The sequence below is a fragment of the Trichoplusia ni genome, chromosome 3, assembly GCF_003590095.1.
Source record: "Trichoplusia ni isolate ovarian cell line Hi5 chromosome 3, tn1, whole genome shotgun sequence".
Lineage (NCBI taxonomy): Eukaryota > Metazoa > Arthropoda > Insecta > Lepidoptera > Noctuidae > Trichoplusia > Trichoplusia ni.
In genome coordinates, this window is record NC_039480.1 from 1,989,351 (window position 1) to 2,013,113 (window position 23,763).

General features: G+C 34.5%; 1 protein-coding gene across 2 annotated transcripts; it reads left to right on the plus strand.

The window, feature by feature from the left end:
• The first annotated feature begins 34 nt into the window (after nt 1-34).
• Nucleotides 35-23,383, plus strand: LOC113508822 (beta-1,3-glucosyltransferase). Of its 2 annotated transcripts, XM_026891962.1 has the most exons (12): nt 35-392; nt 6,524-6,593; nt 6,774-6,824; nt 17,476-17,585; nt 17,881-18,072; nt 18,365-18,513; nt 18,663-18,852; nt 19,243-19,378; nt 19,572-19,725; nt 20,052-20,161; nt 20,405-20,574; nt 21,034-23,383. In XM_026891962.1, the coding sequence occupies exons 2-12, from the start codon at nt 6,581-6,583 to the stop codon at nt 21,187-21,189; spliced, it is 1,431 nt and encodes a 476-aa protein (XP_026747763.1). In that variant the 5' UTR covers nt 35-392; nt 6,524-6,580; the 3' UTR covers nt 21,190-23,383. The 2 variants fall into 2 exon arrangements, with proteins under 2 accessions (XP_026747763.1, XP_026747762.1); XM_026891961.1 differs by lacking the exon at nt 6,524-6,593.
• The last annotated feature ends 380 nt before the right edge of the window (nt 23,384-23,763 follow it).

Genomic DNA, 23,763 nt, shown 5'->3' on the forward strand with positions numbered 1-23,763 from the left:
CAGACGCTGTCAATGTCAGATACAAATGGACACGATGCTAGAGAAACATAATTATTTACTCGATTTGAATTTTAAAATACATTAAATACGTAGTAACCCATACATTAAATATGTCGTAACTTAAAATAATAAATTGTCAAAGTCATGAAAGAGAGGATTATTTTCTCTTTTTATTTTAACCCAATGCGTTATGACTTTGTCTTTCTTTGTCGGCCTGACAAAAGCAGGCCTGTTAACTTTGTATGGGCATAAGTAGTCTATGGACAAATGTCATCGAACTCGCCGAATAACAAACCGGAAAGTTGTGGAATTTTTAAAACGCTATAATAATAACAGAGTAAACTTGAGAAGTTCTTCGTAGTGACGAGTTTTTGCAGCTATGATGAAATTCTGTAAGTAAAACCTTGTGTTAAGTAACTTAAATTTACGTCTAAGATATCCATTATAGCTACTTCTTATTTAAATTTTGTGTTAGACCTGACTTGTTACTGTAGTGTGCAAATAATTTACAGGTTTTAAAGTTCGCAAGTGTGCGATTATTCGATGCGATTCACAGATTCACAGAGAATAGCAGTTGTAGTGTAATTCATAACTATTTTATTTACAAAAACATATCTGATACGGTACTGTGACTAATAAGAATACTTAAAAACTGTAATAAACTTAACAACAACAATACGTAGAATAGACTGATGAAAAAATTCTGAATATATTACTATTAAATTAACAAAGTGGATTATAATTGGTTCAGTTTAATAAACCTAAATAGAGTGAAAAAGTTTTTATTAAGGTTATTATAATTGGATAACTTTTAAACTCTATGGCATTGATAACAATAGCTTATAAATGGCATGTAAACATATTTCCTTAATAAAATGAATACAACTAATTTATTTAGAAGTAGTCTGAGCCAATGTAATCAAGACTGCTTATCTTTACCTCTTAAAAGTTACTTTTTTTATTGGTGTTCAGAAATCATAACCGTGGCATAGTTTTTTTTTTTAACATTCCTCACTGGCAATGTTGTTCTGGTGACCGTTACCACTTTTCTTTACAAGCAGACAATATTGGCACTGTTGATATTGAAACAACAATTTGTCATTATTGCTGAACTTATTTTTTTATGGCACTCTGCTGCTTGTTTACAAAAAAATCTGCCATTATTGTGTAGTGACGAAACATAAGTATTTTAAAAGCATTAATATTAAGACAGTTTCTGTGATATTTTGTTTTAGTTCCCTTTAACAACAGAAATATAGGTTTTAGTAATTATGTACAAAATTAATATTATGCACTAAATATGAAATAATAACAACCTTATAATATCTTGTTAGTAAAAACTTCTTATTATACTTTTCATAAAGATAATCTATTTTAGTTTTTCTGGTTGTCATGGCACTATGTGCTAGTAATATCTGATCACATTAAATTTACATTTAATGTCTAATAAACTGTATTTTTCTTATTGTATCTTGGTTACAGGGATAATTGTTATATGCAGTATCTATTTATAATTTTTTTACCAAATTAGTTTTTTTACTAAAATCACCCCCTTTTTCAGGGCATTAGATTGCAAACTGTTGCATGCTTACTCTCCCAACCTTAGCACAGACATAGCATGTCTAGAATATTATATTTAAGAAAACTTCTGCAGAAGACTTCTGCAGTGTTTCTTTTGAAGAAATAGAGATAATAAAAATTACAATACTTCACAAAATCATTAAGTACTAATATTATTTTGGAACTATTGGTCTGAATAGAGAAAACATAGCATACCTACATATGTATAAAGAATTTACTCTTAATAAAATAATGTGTTTCAGAAAGCTTATGGTCAATATTCTCTACGAAAAAATCGGAGATCTGTAGCCATAATTGTCAGAAACCAACAATATTGACAAACAAACCACTGCTCGTTGATTTTCGACCGAAACATTTTAAATTCTGAATATTTTATTATTGCGCCGCAGTTCGTTAAAAATATATTGGGCACTGACTGAAATTATTTGCTTTTACGTAATAACAAAACGAAACAAGCCAATCACTGCACGCTTATTATACCGCAGATTCGATGATTGGATGATGAGGATGGCAACACAATGATCTGAAAATATTTGTTTTAAAATATTTACTTTTTTCTGACATAAATAATTCGATAATACAATTAAGCAGTCTAATTTACAGCGTAAATACTCACGTCGTTCGAGATATAGCTACTAGCTAGAAACGAAATGAATTAGGCTTAACGGAAATCGGAAACTTACTCACGTTTCATCAGTTTGAGTTAGTCTAAATGAACTTCAATAGAGTTTACGTCGCATCATCAATCAAAGAATTAAATTTTGAACCTATCATCTATACTTCTATACTTAATATATAAAGCTGAAGAGTTTGTTTGTTTGAACGCGCTAATCTCAGGAACTACTGGTCCAAATTGAAAAATTATTTTTGTGTTGAATAGACCATTCATCGAGGAAGGCTTTAGGCTATAAACCAACACGCTGTGACGCGAATAGAAGCGAAGATAGGTACAATGGAAAATGTGAAAAAACAGGGCAGGTATAAATCATAACTTATAACTTCTACCCACGGGAACGAAGTCGCGGGCAACAGCTAGTTTTTAAATAAAATTCTTTTCCAATTCGATTACCATATTTTTATTAGAAACATGTTTATTAGTGTGTACCCTGTGGTCATCCCAAAGGGTAATTATTGTACTTAATAAATACCCGCAGAAAAAACTATTTCAAAATATGATTGAACACAACCTTTTGCTAACTAATTACTTTACTAACAAGTCGAGAAATTAAGTGTGACGTACTTTTTTTGGTCCTGAATGAGGTGGTTTATTGCAAATGAGTGTGGGCTGGACGCAGCCTCTATTACTCTGCCAGAGTTAATAGCTTCCGTGCATATTGCATTGGTTCCATTCCCCGATTGGCTTTTTAAGTGGCCTAGTTCAGGCTTTTTTACCTTTGGTTAGTTCTTAATGGGAACACTACCAAGACCAGAATACATGGACCTTTATTGATTGATTTGTAATAATTTATTGTTAAAAAGAATAAGAATTGTTTCGAGAGACACGTTAAATTGTGGGTACTGGCTGTTATTCATACATCTTTGATAGTTGTTACGGGTAGTCAGAAGCTAGAAAATTTGACTATCCATTTAAGTATGGGGTATTGTGTTGCCCAGGTAACTGGGTTGAGGAGGTCAGATACTCAGACGCTCCTTGTAGAACAAATAGTACATAGCGAAATCCGGTTAGACTGGAAGCCGACCCCAACATATTTAGGAAAAGGCTAGGCTGATGATGAGTATAAAAAATCAAAGGTTCAAAAGATATTAACGAGTTACATAAAGCTCGGCTTGGTAGAAACTGAATCTTGAAACCGCAACCAAATTAATGAGACAAATAAATAAGTAAAGAAGAACCCTTTTCTAATGACATTTTGTATTTGTGGCTCAGTCACCTCCTCCCGCGAGTACAAAATTAATTACAAAAATAGTTGATTCAAGTAGAGATTGAATGGAACGTTAATTTGTCTTAGGATTTCAAGCGTTGTTATTCAATAAATTTAAAATGTAGTAGCGCATGAAAATACGTTAATTGTTCGAGTCGTTAGAAAGTAAATTGTAATAAACAACACCCAATGAAGTAAGTTGTCTAACAAAGCCTTTAATTTTGCCAGACCACATACCCACAGTGTACGATAAACATGCTTATACATTTACTGTATGATCAATCATACAATGGTGAGTTAAATGACGGAACTGAAAACATAATTTGAAAATATGGCAATTTTGACAAGTCAGGCAATAATCACATGGTTTCTCGTCGTAAGTAAATTAATTAATTAAATGATGCAGGTCATCCAGTTATCCGGGTCTGATGCTTACATAAAGAACTCTCTCGCAGTCTTACTTTAAAATCATATCACCGTACTGCTAATAAGTCGAATTTAGACTTATTTTGAACTTAGAATCTTATTTTAGGTTTTTTTGTTACTATTTCCTTTAGTATACTGAGGCTTCGTGGTATTCGCGGTGCGTGACGTCAACATGCTCAAAAAGGACGTATAAAAGTGATGACTGATTGCTTGATAATGAATGAATTCATTTAATTTCCAGCCTGTTTATCATTAAATCACGTAAAGTTCTTTGCTCACCTTAAAGTCCAGGTCTCAAGTGAAGTCCTTAAGTGTTACTTTACTAAAGAAATGTAAAGTAAGAGCATCGAGCAATCGTGCTGATGGACTGGTCAACAGTCATTCCGCTCTCTTGCAAACAGTAACTGAACTTCTTGGATAATGTCGGAGCAGGATAGGACAGTTTTGCATTTTATTTGATGTAGTTTAGTTTTTCGCTCTAAAATTAGGAGGAAAATTTTAAAATTGTAAATGAAATTATTTCATGATTTCTGAAAAAGGTAAACTGTTTAAATGATTTCTTCATCCTGCTTATTTTGTTAGTGTGCGTGAGCATAAATAAATCATCAGATTTATTTTCCACGAAGCCATAATTTATTAATTAATTAACTCCGAATTAAGATGATCACAGGTGACGACATGTGGACAAAAATAATAAAAACGTATCAGGAGTTATATCCTTTTTCTAAAATCCTTGTGCTCACAAGAGAAAACTCGAAACTTAAACCCGGTACCTGTTATGAGGCATCTCATAAAATATTACGTTTTCTAAACCAAGTTTATTTTATTTTACTGCGCAGACGTGTATCTTGAGACGGACGGAGATTTTCTGGCGCACCGCAAACCGTTACGGTTAGAAATACGAGGATTCTATTGTAAAATGTTTTATGTTGGTATCTAAATAAAATCAAAAATTGTTGTACTACATTTGTCTATTTAGCTATTCAGCTTTTAGTTCTACCTACAAGGGCTTCAAGCCGAATACACGTCTGCTAAGGTCCTTAAATAAAGTCTTGAGGAGGATATTGTGCGTTTTCAAATTAAAAAAAATCCGACTGATACCTATACTTCAGTGATTTGGTCTTTATTGTTGTTTTATTTTTTAAGCTCTTTTTTATTTAAAACTTGAGTTTTTTTATAAGAGCACACATCCAGAACACTTAAGGAAAATTAGTAAATGGAATAATTCCTCATAATACCGTCATAGTACAAAAAAATGCTTTTATAATAAATAACCCACACGTTGCATGCTTGTATTAAACCGAGATAAGGAAAATTGACGCGATAATCATTAAAAGTAAATTTACTTTCGCGTTAATTTCACGATTCTTAATTAAACACTTTCCTAATTAAACCTTTTAATTTAATGTAGCGTTCTCTTACTCCGCAAAGTTTAAAAATAGCCGACGTAAATAAGGCAAGCCTCATTATTGAAATTGGATAGTAAACCCCAAAGTTAGGTTCTGGTTTAATAAATGAATCGTTGCTATACAATCCATATCATTAATTTGGATCAATGGCTGCGTTACAAGTTAAATATAGTCCATAATTATACCTCGTGTATTTTTCAGTATACCGAATTTGTGTACGATTAGAGTGCACCATTCACGACTTTTCGATTACCACTCGCCATATTCCCGCTTACCATTCCACTAATTACTTGATCTGTCTGTCTGTAGGTAGTATCTCGACTATTCTCGACGCACTCCGCATTGTTTGGCATCGCTCAATACAGTTCGAATTGAAAAACCACAGTTTGTGTAGCAACAAGGGTAATATTGTGAATAGGCCAATCAACAAGATTAATTTTGTACTGCTCGTCTGAATAAATTGGATTGGGTGGTAACATAGGTATACCTAGCGGTAGAGGTGATGGAGAGTAGTTGAGGTTAGAGTGATCGCTGAAGTCTATCCTGAGAATGTTGACTATTTAGAACGAAGGGCGAATCTCAGTTTCTTTGCCTTCTACTTAGTCAACCGTAAAAAATGAACAAAATAGATAAAAATACATTTCAGAAGCCGTTCAAAAAGTTTGACCCCAAAAACTCATAGGGATAGTCGCTTGTCGACGTAATTATAGGTCAACGGAATCATAGCGCGATCAAAGGGAATATAAAACGTAAAAGTTTACACGATACCTCGATAGATGGCGTTGGAATCGATTTAGATCGCGCTATGGTTTCGTTACACGGGATATTATAAATGTCGGAGAATTAATTTTTTTGTTGTGAGCAGCAAGCACTGTGGTTTACTATATTATACGCGCTTAATATTAGTTTCCAAGTGTTTTAATTATCCACCCTCTCCAAGTCGACCTTCGTTCATGGTCCTTCGAGCCGGATAAATCTTATTTTAGTTTCAACAAAAATAAGATTTATTTTTTTAACCTACGTGGATGAGAGCGAAACAATTTTTTCCGCTGATGAATTATGATCAGTTAGTTAAAAATCAATTTCATTTAAGAATTAACCTAATAGAGATGCCCAATATTTATGTACTGTGTTGCCAGTTTAGATTATTATAGATTCGAGTTTTGAATATTTTCAGGCGAGCTAATGTTGATTGTTAAGTTACATGTTGTATTCGTTCCTCAGTACCGATTCGAGCGGCGGGGGTGGTGCACGCCCTTTGCTGCCAAGTTTCCCGCCAATATGTACGCGCGAGGTACGGCCGCGTTTCTCATTTAAAAGTTATTTTAATTAGTGTGTTTCCATTTTATTTAAGTTTTCGTTCGCCAATAAATGTTTTCAGTTTCGTTTTGAATGTAGTTTTTTATTTTTGTAATTAGTGGTTCCACTCCAAATTAAAAAGAAATAACTAATAATTGATACATTTTTGTTTCAGTTTTAACGGTGGTGCTTATTTTCACTTGCATAGGAAGTATACAAAGTTTCGGTAAGTTTTTCAATTTTATCATATTTAAATCTAAACTAAATGATATTATTACTAGATAACGATTATTAATAAGAAAAAAAACGTGTCCTAGAAATACATAAAATTACAGTTCAAACGAAAATCACAAAATGGAAGAAAATTTAGTTGAAATTTCATACACAAAACTAATAATTAGTTTAAAGTTAAAATTATTCATGGAGTTTGGCTAAATATTACCGCCTGTTATCAATAAACTCGATTATTCTACATATTACACAACTACATACATCCCAGTCTTATCAAAGTAAAAAAACAGGGCCTATCGTTTCATGGCTTATACATAAATCCCAACATCGCATAGACTGTAATTTAAAAACATACGCAGAAGATCCGAAGTGCCGTACGTCCATAAATGTCACAAATAATATATTTTATTCGCGTCAAGTAATGGCGGAAGACATCGCAAACCGCTTTGCATACGAGGGCGCGCTCACCCAACCGATGAGATTCTGCGATTTTATTTCCGAACGATTAGTCGCAACTCCGATTGATTTCGAAGCAGTGCGCAAATAAATCTCGCTTTGATAACGAATTTATCACGGGATTTTTACGTTTCGATGAGTTTCTTTTACCTTTGAAAGATTAGTTCGAATTGATGTTTCAAAAGTTCAAAGAATTTGATATTTTGGCGATATTGATTGCCTATTTCCATATCCCAATGTGAAGAACATAATTGAAGTAACATATTAAAATAAACAAATTGGAGCTGACATTTTTGATGTTATTTGTGGACTTTCAGTTAAATTATGTCCTAAATCTATTGATATCTTAATTGACCCATGTCACGCATTTTCCGGACTTTTTCAAAAGTTTTGGGATAAATTCTGCCACATCGTCCTAAATAATGCAAGGTTGAAATATAGAACATTTCAAAATTAGTACATGTTATTTATACATATGAACTCAGAATTTAATTTAATTACTTGAATATATTCATATACGTGTGTATATTGTAGACACTTCCTTGATTTATGTAATTATTTGGGTTCCCTTACGCGGTGACATGACGATACCCTCGGGTTGAATTTTAACAAGTTTGTGCCCAAACTGTGAATCATTAGAGCCCGATTGTTTATTAAAACTGTATGTATGTTTGATACGTCTAAACTGGCACAAGAGATCTTTATGGCGAAAAGTTTCTGCGGGTTTCGTAACGGCTCCTATAGGTCTACTGGTTTTTTTACCAGTTGTCCGAAACTTTGAAGGCATTTTCCAAGACCTTAAATGAAAGGAAGTATTAAAGGGTAACCTTGTTTTTTCTTTTAATTTTTATTGTATTATTTTCTTTAAAAAGTGACATAGTTTATCTTCAAAAACAATTTTTCAACCATGTAAAATCTCTTTTCTTTAACTTCGTCTTTTATATTAAGTTTTTCACACAATCTTCCAATCTATAGTCCCCTTCCTTTAAAAACTCCTTGTTATATTTTTAGTAGAGAAAGAGATGTCGGTAGTGAGCTTAATTAATACCTGCGTCAGAAAAAAGATGGACGAGAAGCTGGTAGCTTCAAATTTATGAATTTGTCATAGAAAGTTAATAAAATAAAACTGAAGACTTTTTAAGTACGTGATGACAGGGAAGACCACCTTGTCAAGCTGGCGCTGTCAGGCGAAGTTCCTTTACTCCTAAGTTGTAACATTTGTCCGCGCTACCTGCCAGAAGTCTCGATACCACACTTCGAGGGACAATGCCAAAGTTTTAAGCCGAGTGAGGGTATCCTGAATAATTTAGCGACACTGTACTTACTAACTTTTAAGTTATGCTAACTTATGTTACTTGAGAAGACGTCTTATGTTAAGTAGTTGTGCGTTACTATGAAGATGTTAAAAGTCTTCGACGTAACTTGTTTTTTGTCGTTAGTTTGTTGTAGTTGTAGTTTGTTGTAGTTTTTCCAAAACTAAAGACAAGTGTTCTTTAAAAATGCACGTTTTGTTAATCTTTTTCTTCTTTGCGCGTAGTTGATGACGTTGATGTTAGGTGATATGGCTTAATACACCCTTGAAAATTTTGGTGTGTTGGTTTTCTAGCGATGTTCTCCTTTGCCGGTTTAAGTTAGTGATAATTATGGTGTCATACTCTAATATCTCGAGTGCCACGAGACTCACACTTACGACCTTTGAATGTGCAGTCCAACAGTCCATATATCACTAGGAACTGCACTTGCTAAACTATCAGCTCGTAATCCAATAATATACGCATGTCACTTATCATTAAAGTCAATTTCATATAACACTATATTTTAAGTTAAACAACATTATAGCCCTTGTGGAACTAGTTTACAAATTGTGTCTTTCCCGGTACTTATTGCCTTTACTTTAAAACTGAGCCGTCCTTACTAGTACCACTTAAAGTGGCGTTAAGACGGCAAACTTTTCAAGTAAACAGTTTGTTCTGTCCAGCGTTATGATGTCGTACCTTGTTATTATCTGCTTTGAGTCTTAGATAATAACGATGTCCTTTTAATATGAGTGATTTTAAATTGAAAAAAGAGTATCTGAGTAATGGAATACTTCTTTTTTTTTTGTTAGTGGCAATAAATGTCTTACTGCTGCCTATAAGGGAGGATTTTGGTGAAGGATCACCAAATTTGGTGGGTTACCAGTTTTTTTTATATTTTAAATCCAGGTTTCCTCTCGAAGTTTTCCTCCGCCGCCTGTCCACGGTGTTTTCAAACAGATGTGGAAACATATAACTCTGATAAATTTTCTTTGTGCGTTGTCTGTTTTGTATTCCAACCTGCATACAAATCCGTCCATAAGAACACAAGGCTAATACAACATTATGCGAAAGTATAATATTTGAATCTTCTGTTCGAAGTATCGATTTTTAGATATGGTCATGGTATACGTTCACACGGACTTCGATGCAAAAACGTTAAATAGTCACTGTATGGAAAATGAATGGAAATAATGAAACATGATAGAATCTGTTTCGGAATCGTTCATTTAAATTCTATGTATATTATGGTATTTTAACTTCATTATCATCTGATAAGAAAGACAATAGTTTATGATATATGTGATTTTTTATTTAATACATATAAACACACCGAAACTTAAATTTTTAGTTGCTGTCCAAACATTTATAAGTCGTTTCGATTGATAAACTTTAATTACACCCTTCATCTATTTATAAAGTTGAAACTTGATGGAAGTTTTCGACTTCCTGATTTGTTAAAGACAAATCAATATTTCGTTCCTATGTGAGTGACTGTGTCACCTTGTAAACTTTGTCTAATATTACTCAAATCCTGTTACTGTGCACTTCGAAAATAAAAATAACAATGTCACCGATAATCTGTTCTAATAATAAAAACTCTATGGGAACATATCGCCGTTTATATGGAAACTCGCATGCATGCACTGTTCTTTGTCCATAAATGTCTATTCCACATGCAATCGATAGATAGCAATCTCGTTTCTAGGGCTGTCAGTTTTCACAATAACATGTGAAATAGGTTTATTTATAAGGAATTATGTCGGGGACATATTATTATGTCTTTGAATTCCTGTGTATTACAAAATATTACGATTCTTTAGGAGCCCGCGTAGTACCTATACCAAACATAATGATCAAAGTATTATTTTCTAAACGGTTTTAAGTTAGGGGCTTAAAATTTTATCCAAGTTATCGCTTTTGCATACTTTTACTATTCAGTAATACAAGTCTGTTGAATATTTTGTTATAACCTTATTGTTCAACATAAATATCAATCGATAACACATTGTAATGTTGGAAATATTTGGACGCCAAAAATAATGTTGTGTCGTCTCATGACAAGTTTATACTCTCTAACCTCACTACGTTACAATATAAAAAGAGCTATGCGTCACACACTACAATAAGCCATTTCAAGATGAAAATTATACCATTCATACTTATTCTGTATCCACAACTAGATTTCGAATATTACTAGTTAGTGAGTACTAGGTACGCATGGTTTGGTGGCAGCCCTACGGCCAATGCCGACAATTCAATCAATTCCAGCCACATATTAGCGGTATTCAGAGCCATTTGATTGTTTCACAATTACATGTGTCGTCTAATTTGAAATCTGCACTGCTGAGCTAGTAGCCATTGTAATTGTTTAATTAATTAATTATTATTGTGATCAGGATTTAGCGTGTCAGTTTAATTGATTTACACTCTGTATTGGTATAAGTACTATATTTGTTGTGCAGAGATTATTCAACATGGGCTATATTTTGACAGTATCAGCCTTATTATCTTTATTGCACTGCTTTTGACTATAAGTCTCCGCTAGGTCTCCCATCTTCCGTCTTGCCGTTTCTTAAACTCTCAGTATTCTGCTGAATACCGAATTTTATATAACGTCTTCTATATTTCCTTTATAGTACTTTGGGTCATGAACTTAACTTCTACAATTACTGCTTCCTGACTTACGTTAACTTCGCATTATAATAAGTCCAGTATACATGACGCAGCGCAGAAAATAGGTAACCGGTAGCGAAGCAAACTTTCAGGGGCGATTCCTTCTAACTTAGTCGATTTGCTTTTCTTTTCTGTTCCGCAGTCGATAGCATCTCTGTTCGTATAATTTACATAAAATGCCTTCGGAATACAGCTTAGCCATTTTCGTTATTTAGCTTATCCTATCTAGCAAAACAGTAATAATCCGCTTTTGTAGTTTCCCATTTAAAACGAGCGGATAGACGAACAGGCAAACACGATTAAGTGGAGTGAATAAGGCACGGTCGCTTCGTAATGTTCATAGAGCTACGCGAATCAGAAACACGCACGCGTATATCACGAGTGACGTTGTCTACAATAAAATCCCGTATATTATAACTGCTATCTTGTTCACGCAGTTACGCATTGCAGTCTGGCTATTTCAGTTTAACTTAAAATGTTGCTGTAGTTTTGTGCATTGATAGCCTAATGATGTTATACAACGCGAAAGCTTGTATGGATGTATGGTACTCTTTTATCGAAAATCCACTGAACGGATTGGAATAGAATTTAATATACAGATAATAATAATATTAAAAAAAAACCCGTGAAGCATTTTCGATTAGTAGGTTGCGGAGCCGTTGGCAACAGCATGTAGCATATAGGTATAATGTTATCACGATTTCAAGTAAGTGAATAGTCTAGTCTAGTAGGTAAGTAAACCCTTTGCTCTGATTGTCACGTAAGTACTATGTCAGGTGGACGTTTCAGACAATAGAACAAAAACATCCCGTATACTGTAGCGTATCCTGCCGTTAATTATGTAATAGAGCTATTGAAACGTCTGTAGCAACAGAACTAGGTATTTCACAAAGTTTATTGAATATCATCTTCAAATTTCTAACTCGCCTCTTAACCGAGTTGGTTCCTTAAAGACTGAAGTCTTAGCAAGGCAGTGGAAGAGGTACTAATTCATGAAAAGGTATCCACAGATAAAATTTTGTTTTTATGGATCCCTTGACTGTCAACCCAAATAAATTTGATTAGACATAAAGTTAGCTAACAAAATGTCTTCGAGTCTTAGATTTATTTTGCTGACTAAATGAACTTCTGAAACTTTATTCTAGCTAAATGTTCTTACGTATTTTTGTCCTAGCGTTCCTGGGAGTATCAACGCGAACCCTTACGACCGTAAAAGTCTTTAATATATATTCACGTCTCAATTCAAAAACTTTAATTCCTTAAACTTTCTAAACATTCGTTTATAAGTTTTGTACACCTACAAATACATTTTGGGACATTTATTTCGTCTTATATAAAATTTATGGAACTGTATGTATCATAAAAGTGTGCTTCGTTGGAATTATGTTTGTAGCCGACATATTTTATGATACGACTGGATTAAGTATGTGTCTTATGCATAGATGAAACAACCAAAATAGTAGACATTCCTTATGTTTCAAGACTGTGATTTTTTACAAGAGGCGTAAAAAAATTAAAAGACGTAATTTTTTACGTATTCTAAATGAAGTGTTCATTGATGTTTAAAAAAAAATGGCTTGCATCAATAACGGCTATCACAATAAAATATATTTTTCTTTAAATTAAAGACCCGCACAAAGTTTTATATGAATCGATTGTGTAGTTTATCGTAAAAGCGTAACAGACAGACAAATATGTATAAATGGACAGAATTACTTTCAATTACGAAAATATACCTAGTGTACGCATATTAGATTTAAAACGACATAGACTGTACCCCATAAAGGTGCAACTAGTCTCATGACAAATAAGAAAGACAAACGATGCCAACAGCAGGAGATTAAACTGGCCACACGTAGTCCGTAATAAATTGAGCAGTAAAATTGAAATACCGGGTCTTAGGCCTTAGAAATTCGAGTACGGCCTCAATCTCATCGGTGCTGTGGAATCCGAGCGATCTGATACTGAATTATTGATGGCTCTCTCAACGCTCTCGCATCTAATATGGTTCGCGAATAGCGAAGGAATTTTGTCTGTAAGTGTTTCATATCAATAAGCGTCGTGTTATATTGGATGCTACTTGCTGATGTTGTTCGACAAGTTAATTGAAATGTCTGTATATTAAAATTTATTACATGATGCTTTAATTTGTATTTATTATCACATATTCATGAGTATATAAACGAATAAAAATCTTTATTTACAAATCAAATATCATTTTGTATAGATCGACCCTCCACTAGATTATAACAACTAAAATATAATGAATTATATAACAAACTGTAGTATATTATTTTGTAAATTCGGCAGACAATTGTTTTTGTTAAATAACTCCCTAAATCAAGTCTCCAATTACTGAAAGGGAAAACGATTTTTGTATTCAAACAGCGAGGACAGACTTGTAGCTTCGAATGATTGAAAGTCCAGTAACTAAGATAAAATGAAAGATTTTCAAACGCTGTACCAATTAACTTTGAAATCACCTTCGTTTACAATTGAGTTTTCTAGTTGCCTTTGGATACAGTTACCGAATTTATCTGAAACAGTTTTATTTAGGATTTGTTATTTCAATGAAAGCTTTAAAAAGGCTCTATGGGTTTGAAAATTTATTTTTATACGCATCCATAACGTCGCCTAAGTGGGTTTTTTACCAGGGTGAAAAGGCATTCCCTGTCTGGTCTAACCCGACTATACGTTGGCCGCAGGTTGTAATGTCTCGCATTCTTAACTGCTGATGATGATGAAGATGATGAGAGCATATAATTACTTAAAAGTCAAATGCATATACTCCTATATTATGTATGTTTGTTTAATATTGGTTTCGATGGTCGTTTAACACGAGTCGATGGTGAAATCCCAGTGGATTCCGATGGAAACCCGTCCATTCGCCGTGATGGCTTGCGAATTATTGATGGACCACAGTTCTATTTGCACCTTCACTTCGAAAAAAGTAATGAAAAGACGAAATTGGATCAGACTGCGCCACTAAAGATTTGTTTTTTATGTGGAGACTCCAAGACTCAATGATTTATTTTAAAGTTTTAAAAATGTAATAATTTTAAATGTTATTCTTTGCATTTTGTATTGTAAATGTGCTTCAAAGTTATTAATCGGCAGTCCTCGAAACTCAATCGGTTTGTGTCACATTTCGCGGTACTCACTAATTGAGAATTAGCTTTGAGCTTTTGTAGGTATTACGTCGACTGACTGGAGGGATCAAGGGTTCGTTGGAAATGGTCAGAATAATCTTTGGACATTTTATTATTACGAAATAAGGTGTTTCTTCAGGACGGTTTTCTTTATATCACTTCCAGAAATTATTTAGGATAAAGACTAACTCTTTGGTCCAAACCTAAATGTTTTAAAAATGGCACTAATATTTACTAAAATTACTAAACTATTTAATAAAATTCTGTTATAATTAAAACATTGTACTTTAAAACACTCGATCCTATTATCGCGAAGTACTTAGCAATATGCAAATAATAATGTTTGCTAAGTGTTTCTCTGCGCAACAAAAAGTTTCAATACTGAATGTTGAATGAGTAACAGTACTCCCTGAAAGACGGTTGAGTAAAATGGTAGATATGAAATATGTCATTCTGAATATTTAGGTGAAGTAGTCAAAGCCTCAGGCTGACTGCAGATATCTATGTAACATTATTATTAAATAGAACACTGTATATGACCACAATATGTGCCTAAAATATCTATGTACATCGAGCACCTTTAAGAGTACTAGTTTTTTTTCCAGCGAACACTTGCTTGAGTAAAAACAAATAAAGAATCAAACATTTCATAATCTACTTTCTCTTCAATTTTAAACGTATTTTTCGTAACCCTAACGTTATCGGTTTAAAGGTAATACGTCTTACAGTCGCCTGGGGACGTCATAAACCCAGAATGCGATTTTAATGTGTCGCACCTCAGGTGATCGCCGGATTTGCATTATTCATGACCTTCTTTCCAAATTGATCGATTTTGACTCGATTTGGTTAAGAATCCAAGAGTTCCAAGACTCGGAGATTGATGCGAAATTTTAAGTCGAAATTAAATATTGAAGATCCTTACGCCTGTGTGGTTTACTCGCATTTAGGGTTATCGATTCGTGTGGTTGAGCGTTTATTTGTGAAAGGTTTATTAGGTCTACAAGTGAATTATTTAAATGTCAATATAATTTTGCTCTCTTTTTCTTATCTTGGTCATTCAAAATCAAAATCAATCATTATGCCAATATGTGTATTTCTCTAAACAACGATGCTGATATGCATTCGTGATATCCTAAGCAAGCTTACAGCTTATTGAAACATTCACGTTCAATAACGTCTCATATCTCCAAAGTGCCTCTCTTAATAGTTAAGACACTATTATCAAGCTCAGTAGCACACAGTTCCATGACTTGATCAGAAGTTTAGATGATGTAAGAGCGACTCGGGACATAAGTCGCAAGTTCCCTATTGGCGTGACTTACTGGCGTTATCACTTGCATGAATTATTCATAGCTTAGTGCTTGTAAGTGCAGTATCATTTACTTTGTCGGTTACTCTAATAAAAACATGTTCTTACTATGCTCCTGAGGGTGTATAAGGTGGTAAGCCGTTCCTTGTTCAAAGAGGAAAGTTTTTCTTTAAGTATTATTTTTTCTAAATTCTACACATTGAACAAAAATGGTTGTTATATACCTACTGTCCTCCTGTATACTGCTTATTTCATAATAAAGCTACTTCTTTGAAAAAAGGAAAATTCGTATGTATGCTGAAACATATTTGATTACATTACCTCCTCAACCAGTAACCCTATATCAAAATCAATTTCAATATTGGCATTACATACCACAAAATCATATATCTCAATCAGTCATCTGCAAATGAAACCTAATGCATCGTCTATGATTGATGAGCTCAGACATCTAGTTAGTCAACGTTGCTTGCAGCTATTTGTCATCATTTGACGGCATTGATGGTAATGCCGTCAGCCGTGATTGGTTGCCGTGTCTAAATTCACTATGTAATTTGAGTGTGTATACATGTGTGGGGTGAGGATGTATTGAGCGGCTTTTGTGTTCATTGTATTGCATTATGTTTGTGTGTGGAGTAATTGAAGGCTCTAGATGGTGCTGTTGAGACACTCAGTGTGTTAATGGTGCTGTCTATACATAAGTCCTTGTTAGCAGTCATTGCTTTTAGCGAAAATTATGATTTGGAAATAAAAATATATTAATTATCTGAGTGGACAGACGTGGAACTTTTAAAATGTTTTTAAAAAATCTCTCGATCTTAGTTTTAATAAAGTTTAATAGCTCTCACGATCCAAGACAAAAAGGAGGCGATAGATTTTTGGTTCTACTTTGTGACAATACTTCCTCGGTAAGCATACGTAAATAAACTGTCCTGAGCTGTGTGCATTACTGACACTTGACAGTCCCCAAAGACTTGACTAGAGGTGTGTAGAGTTACACGTCTAGGTTATTTTAGAAGGTTTCGACACATTGCTGTTTCTGGCCGGTGGCAGTGCATTTCAGGGCCTTAATTATTCTAGTCCAACTAGAATCCTCTGCCGGACTGAAATGCTATTAGACTTGTGTAAACTAGCTATTACATCAACACAGTTGTTATAGTCTTATCATATTAGTATCTTGTAAGGTCTCTGGCGGTATAATAATTAATGTAATATAAGATTTTTTGAAAGTGAATAAATGCCCTGCCATGCCAAATCGATAGGATATTTGAATTAAATTGTGATGCAATCGTTACCTGAAATTCTATTCCAATTATGGTATTTCGGTTGCACTACAGGAAAAAGATGAGATGGAAAAGTATATTTTGTACGTCGGTAAAAATATATAATAACAAAATCCTAAAAAGATACAAAGATTTAAAAAATAACTTGTTTAAAAAAAAACTTAAAGATATGTTAATAAAAAAGGGATACTCGGTGTTCAAGAATTTTTAGATGATGTGGATATATAACCATCTTAATTATGTTTGTTTAAGTTCCTACTTTATTGCTTATACATTAGTGTAAAATGCAATTTGCAGTGTTAAACTTAAAATATTTGTTCCGGCTAGACATAGCGGTCAATTCCATTGATGTAACACCTATTTACTACCTATGTTCTACGAATAAAGACTTTGTATTTGTATTGTATTTGACGTATTTGTATTACTTTAATGCTTAACTATAGGCAAAAAATACTTTAACAAGGTTCTATTGTTCTAGATTCAAGAAACGTAGTATTCACAATTGTCAGTCAACCAGAGCCGTACCATGCTAGCGTGGCGAAACGACTTAAACAAGACATCGAGAGTCAAGTACTGCAGCTGGAAAATGTAAGAATCGGTTTTGTCTCCTCACATAATGCAAATGAAAAGTTTAGGTCTAGTCGTGTAAGCCTTGGGGTGGGATAATAGTGAATCTTGTTTTTAAGGATAATCTTAGTTAAATATAAGACTAGGAACTGAAAAAGAAGGTAAAACGAGATCTTTTCTCTTCAGGTCACACAAAAATCTCTTGAATTTCTTGATGACCATAGTAGTGACCAAAGAAATCGTAACCTGTTCATATCGATCATTTCGATTTTTAATTATTCATTTCATACAAGATACATTGTTTAACCATGTTCAGCGGCTTCCAAAAATCCACATAACTCACGAAGACTTTCCTGCACCGGGTGCCTGGACGATCCTTCCGCTGCTGTCGCCCTTAACGACCCTGTACAAGGGAAGTGACGTCAGATGGGTGCTGTTCGTGGAGACCCACACCGCTGTGAGGTGTCAGAAGCTGATAGAGGCACTTGCAGCTGCTGATGATAATAATGTAAGTATTAGAACTGTAGTTAATTAAACTGTTTGCACTTTCGGTTTCTGGATGCTTGAATATTTTTGCCTGATGTTATACTGAATGACGTTTTCTAAAGGATTATCACTTGCTCCAGCTTTGTGAACCCGCTTTTTTTATCTGTTCTTACCCAGGTTAGATTCCAGTGTTAGATCTAACTAGAGTCAACAGCAAAAAATTGTGACTGGTTTAGTACGTCTTGTTATAGCATAGTGTGTTAATTATGCTTATAAGGGTTTTCAGCCTGCCTAATAAATGTTTTTTTTATTAGGACGTGATGTGGATAGGCTATCCACTGAGTGATGAAGAACCCACGATAATACATCACTTCACCTTCTATGAGGACTTGGAAGAGGAAGGTGGCTTCATGTACCCTAACTTTGCCAGCGGGTTCGCAATGAGGTTGGAGTTGATGGAAATGTAAGTAACTGGTTTTTATATTTAGGACGAATACGATAAAGTTCTTTGGGTTGACCAAACTATAAATAAAATAAATATTCACAACTTCCAAAATTTCAATTTACCTTATATACCTTAGCTTCATATGTTTATATAAACTCCATTTTTAGCCTCTTAAAACAAATACAAAGCGGCTCCCGGAGCCTTGAAGCAGACTTCTCAATAGATCCAGCCTTCGAGCTGGCTCAGCTTGTGTACGGCGGCGGCAGCGACCCTGGGCCCTTGCTCACTCCAGACCTGAGCTTTTGTATCGTCTCCGGAGAGAACTGTGCTACATATCCCAGACAGTTTGATATATGTGTGAGTATGCATGGTAATAAGTAAGAACGACTGAACTTGTAGAATATTAAGCTTGAATTGAATACTGATTTGATTTCGGAGTAAGAATGGGATTAAGCTCGGTCTATGGATTGTTTGTTCAGGTAGGGAGGCTGTCCTTATCCTATGACGTTCACATCATTGCGCAAAGACTGATTCTAATTGTTTGTTTTTTTTTGTTTCCCATAAACGACAAAAAAAAATATTTTATTTTTTATTTTCAATTTAATATTCTTGCGCCTTCTTACTCATTAGCATACAAATCATATACTCTTTACGGTATGTCAACTAAGAAAGGGAATTATTGGTTTCCGTCCATGTATTACTTTATTAATGAAGGTGTCTGTTTACTAAACACCATATTACTGGCAGGGCAGTGCCATACCTGAGGACTCGATATTCTTCGCTGTGAAGACCTGGAGCGGCTTCCACGCCACCAGGGCGAGGGTCGTGAAGAAGACGTGGGGGAGACACGTCACTAACCTCATGTTTTACAGTGATAAAGATGGTTAGTATTCGTCTGGGGCCCTTTTTGTGATTTCGTCCCACAAAATTTAGATCATATTTCAAATAATTTAAAGTGAATTTATAGGAATAAAAAAATATTAAGAATAACATATTTGGCGTATTTGAACATGATTAAACTAAGTAGTAGACGTGTTAGACTTTATTCGGGATTCTTTACACATATTTATTTTTAGATCCGTCACTACCCGCGGTGGACACAGGCGTGCCGAACAGCAAGACAGGGCATTGTACCAAAACAGTCACTATATTGAAGCTAGTACTAAATCGGATTAAGGACATGCCTCACGTCAAGTGGATCTTCTTGGCTGATGATGACACTATATTAGGGTGAGTAACTGCTTGGTGACGCAGAATTAGGGTAGTTCGTGGTCGGCGTAGGACGCAGTGGTGGGACGATCGATATGCATACCATGTGTCCCTGGATAGAGAATGGCAGAAAGTTTTGGGGGAAGCCTTTGCTTAGCAGTGGGACGTAGTGGTCTAAGAAAAAGCTTCTTTTAGGTATTACAAACAGTCAAATCCCTCAAGAGGTTTGGTGTAAGGTCTTTAAAATTGTGAGCATATAAATTCTTTTTCTGTAAATATTTTATGAAGTATTCATCAACTTTATAAATATGACCTAAAAAATCTCTATAGTCAAGAAATATTTGTAGGGTACAAAGGTTGTGCGAGTTCCTGAGTTGTTACCGCGGCGGTAGCGACCTCACGGTGCTCGGAGAGAGGTATGGCTACGGCTACGGGAAGAGGGAAACCGCTGCTAAAGGTCAGTTCACCTTCAAAAAGCTGAAAGTAAAAATATAGCAGGATTTATGTATTTTTGCAAAACTAAAACAATCTTATATGATTTTCTGACATAGAATGGATATAATATGTAGGAAAGAAAACTTCTAAATAACGAAGGTTGATCATTTTTTCAGGAACATTTAGTAAATTCCGTTCACAAATTTACCCTCCCTACTTATGAATGAATCCTAGTTATTATATTTCAATTACTTTATACACATAGGCTACGACTACATAACCGGCGGCGGCGGCACAGTCCTCAGCACGGCGGCGGCGCGCGCGCTGTCCGCATGCGCGTGCGCCGCCGTGTCCGCGCCCGACGACATGACGCTCGGCGCCTGCGCACACTACAGGCACAACCTCAGCATGACGCACTCGCCGCTCTTCCATCAGGTCACTACCAGACTTGCATTTAAGACGGCATAGATAGCCGACTGGTTGAGATAACCACGCCAAACCCAAAGTGCGTACGCGGATTCGATCCCCGCGTAGGAAACGCGTTTGTAGGGTCCACGAACACTTGCTCCGAGTCTGGGAGTGTATGATTGTGAAAACCCATCGTCAGAAGGATTAAATTCTCGTTTCCTTTGTTCAGGATTTTACTTTTGAATTATAATGGTTACCTTACTGAAGGCTGACTATTTTGTTCTTAGATCAATATTTCTGATCCATCAATATTAATCTGTCATCCAGTAGTCCTCAATTTGCAAAAATATCTCCACATTAACAACCTTTCGACTTTGTAATATTGATGTTTTTGTAAAATAATTTCGTTTAAAAGAATTGCAAATGGCAATGATATTTCAGTCTTCCTAGCCTGAGGCAAAAGTTTACCAGCCCCATAATTTCCAGGCCCGCCCCCAAGACTACGCTCGCGAAGTCCTCGCCCGCGACCGCCCCGTCTCCTTCCACCGCCACTCCTCACCAGAACCGATACGAGTGTACTCCACCTGGTTCCAACATGACGACCTAGCCGTCAAGAAGACCAGGAGAAGAGATGAGCTGTGAAGAAGATAAGGCTAGAATTTTGTGAGTTAGTTGGTCTCCTTAGTGCAAATTGGAATGGATATAATTCTTTTTGAGTTTGCAATAATGTTCGAATGTTGAAGGAACTAGGAATAATTTGACATCTTGACTTTTCTAATTTCACGTAAGTTTTTTTTATGTCTGACTGTATTCTGTCTTTCAAAATTCTTGATTTTTTTTATTTTCGTCAATATTAGAGGGAAATTGACGATTACATTATTTTACCTTGCGATTGAAATAAAAAGAAATCTATATTTGGTTTAAATGCTTTTAGCACACTCGAATATTTTTTTATGGAGCAACTTAATTGCTAATTAATTTTATTGACAATTAAAGTTTTATTAGATATGTAAATATTAAATGCTTATAGAAATAGATATAAGATAGTTTCTCATTCGTTAATGTTTTTACAAATGAACTGTGATGGCTTTTAACTCTTCATTAAAACTTGTTCCTGTCGTATTCATTATATTTTAGTCACAACCTATCGCCGAAGACTTGGCTACTTAATAAGACGCTACGCTATGAACATGCGTAGTCTTATCTAGTTAATATTATAATTACGATGGGTAGCAAAAGATGGCTATATGACTGAATTAAAATATATCGTGGTTTCTTAGGTTTACGCGAATGTTAGACACACACAAAACACGCTTTGATTAAACCAATACACAAGAAAAAATCCAAAACCGACCCAAATAACTACCGCCCTATAGCACTGTTACCAACTGCTTCTAAAATCTTTGAGAAGGCTATGTGTGACCGCGTATACTCCTTTTGCGAGAAATACAACTTACTCGACGAATGCCAAAACGGTTTCCGTAGAGGCAGGTCTACAACGTTAGCAGTCTACAAATATGTACAAGAGGCTCTAACTATTGTCAACAATAAAAACTATGCAGTGGGTATATTGCTCGACATGACCAAAGCCTACGATAAGGTGAAATTTAACATTTTATTAGACAAGCTACATGGCATAGGAATACGAGGAAAAGCTCATAAATGGTTTGCCTCATATCTAAAGGATAGGACACAACTCGTAGAAATAGAATACTTCGACCACAAAACAAACTTAATAACTAAAGTGAGATCTGAAAGCAAACCAGTTAAGGCGTCTATTCCCCAAGGAAGTGTGATAGGTTGTCTTTTGTTCCTTATCTATATTAATGATCTTCCTAAAACTATAAACGGGCCTTGTGTTCTATTCGCAGACGATATCTCCTTGCTTACCTCGTGCCAAACAAACGACAATATAAACACCAAATTAAACTCTCTTCTTTCTACAGCTGTAAACTGGATGGACAACCATAACTTAGAAATTAACTTCACAAAAACTAAATTAATCACATTTCACCCCCATCAAAAGCCCACCTTAAAACTTAACTTCACTTTTAATAACATAAAAATAGAACAAGTAAACGAATTTACCCTACTCGGTTTATCTATTGATACCCACATAAATTGGAAATCCCACATACAAAAAAATACAAAAAATTAGAGCAAAAATGTCAAAATTTTCATATGCCCTACGCGAAATAAAAAGAACAACAAACCTTCAAACAGCACTTGTTACCTACTACGCATATGCCCAAGCATGGCTCAGCTATGGAGTCATGCTGTGGGGTAACAGTACAGACTCACAAACCATCTTTATATTACAAAAAAAGTTAATCAGGATAATAGCAAACATAGAACAGACAGACAGCTGTAAACCACATTTTCAAAAACTTAATATACTTACACTACCCTGTTTATACATTTTAGAACTATGTAAATTTGTCAGAAAACATCAAAATTACTACACCAGTTGCCAAGATACACAAAAAAGATACAATTTTAGACATAACAAAAACAAACTAAATAAACCTCAATCTCGAATTAAAATGCACTCAACTAGCCCCCTAATTATGTCCATTCAAATCTATAATAAACTGCCAAATGAAATTAGACAAGAAACTAAAATAAGCATATTTATTAATAAATTAAAAAGATTCCTCGTATTAAAGGCATATTATACCGTAAAGGAGTTTCTGGATGATAAAACAATCGTAAATTTAAATCATCCTGCCTAAACAAACCAACAACTATTGAGATATAGAGTAACAACTATTATTAATATTATACAATTATTCTGCCCTCTTCCTCTCTCCTAAATTTTTTGCGTGCCCAACAGGGTCCATATTGAACTGCTATTTATTTTCTACCATCTCTGTAACATATGGAATGCAATAAATGATTGAGTATGATTGAGTATTGAGTACATTGAAATGAAACTACTTTTACGGATTTTATCGCGGTTTAATTTTAAAATATATCACAAAGCTGTCACAAAATTGGTCTTAATTGGAATTTCATTATATATTAGAGAAAATTGTTGAATAAAAAGAAAATGTTTTTAACAAATGTAAATTTAAGTCATTAGTTCTTCCTTTTTATGTTAAAACGCTTAGTCACAAAATAAATAGTATCGCAAATTTTAATCAATTATACATTAGTTAGTACTAAGCACACTTATAGCTGTGAATATTATATTAAAAACGCTTTAATTACTAAAGC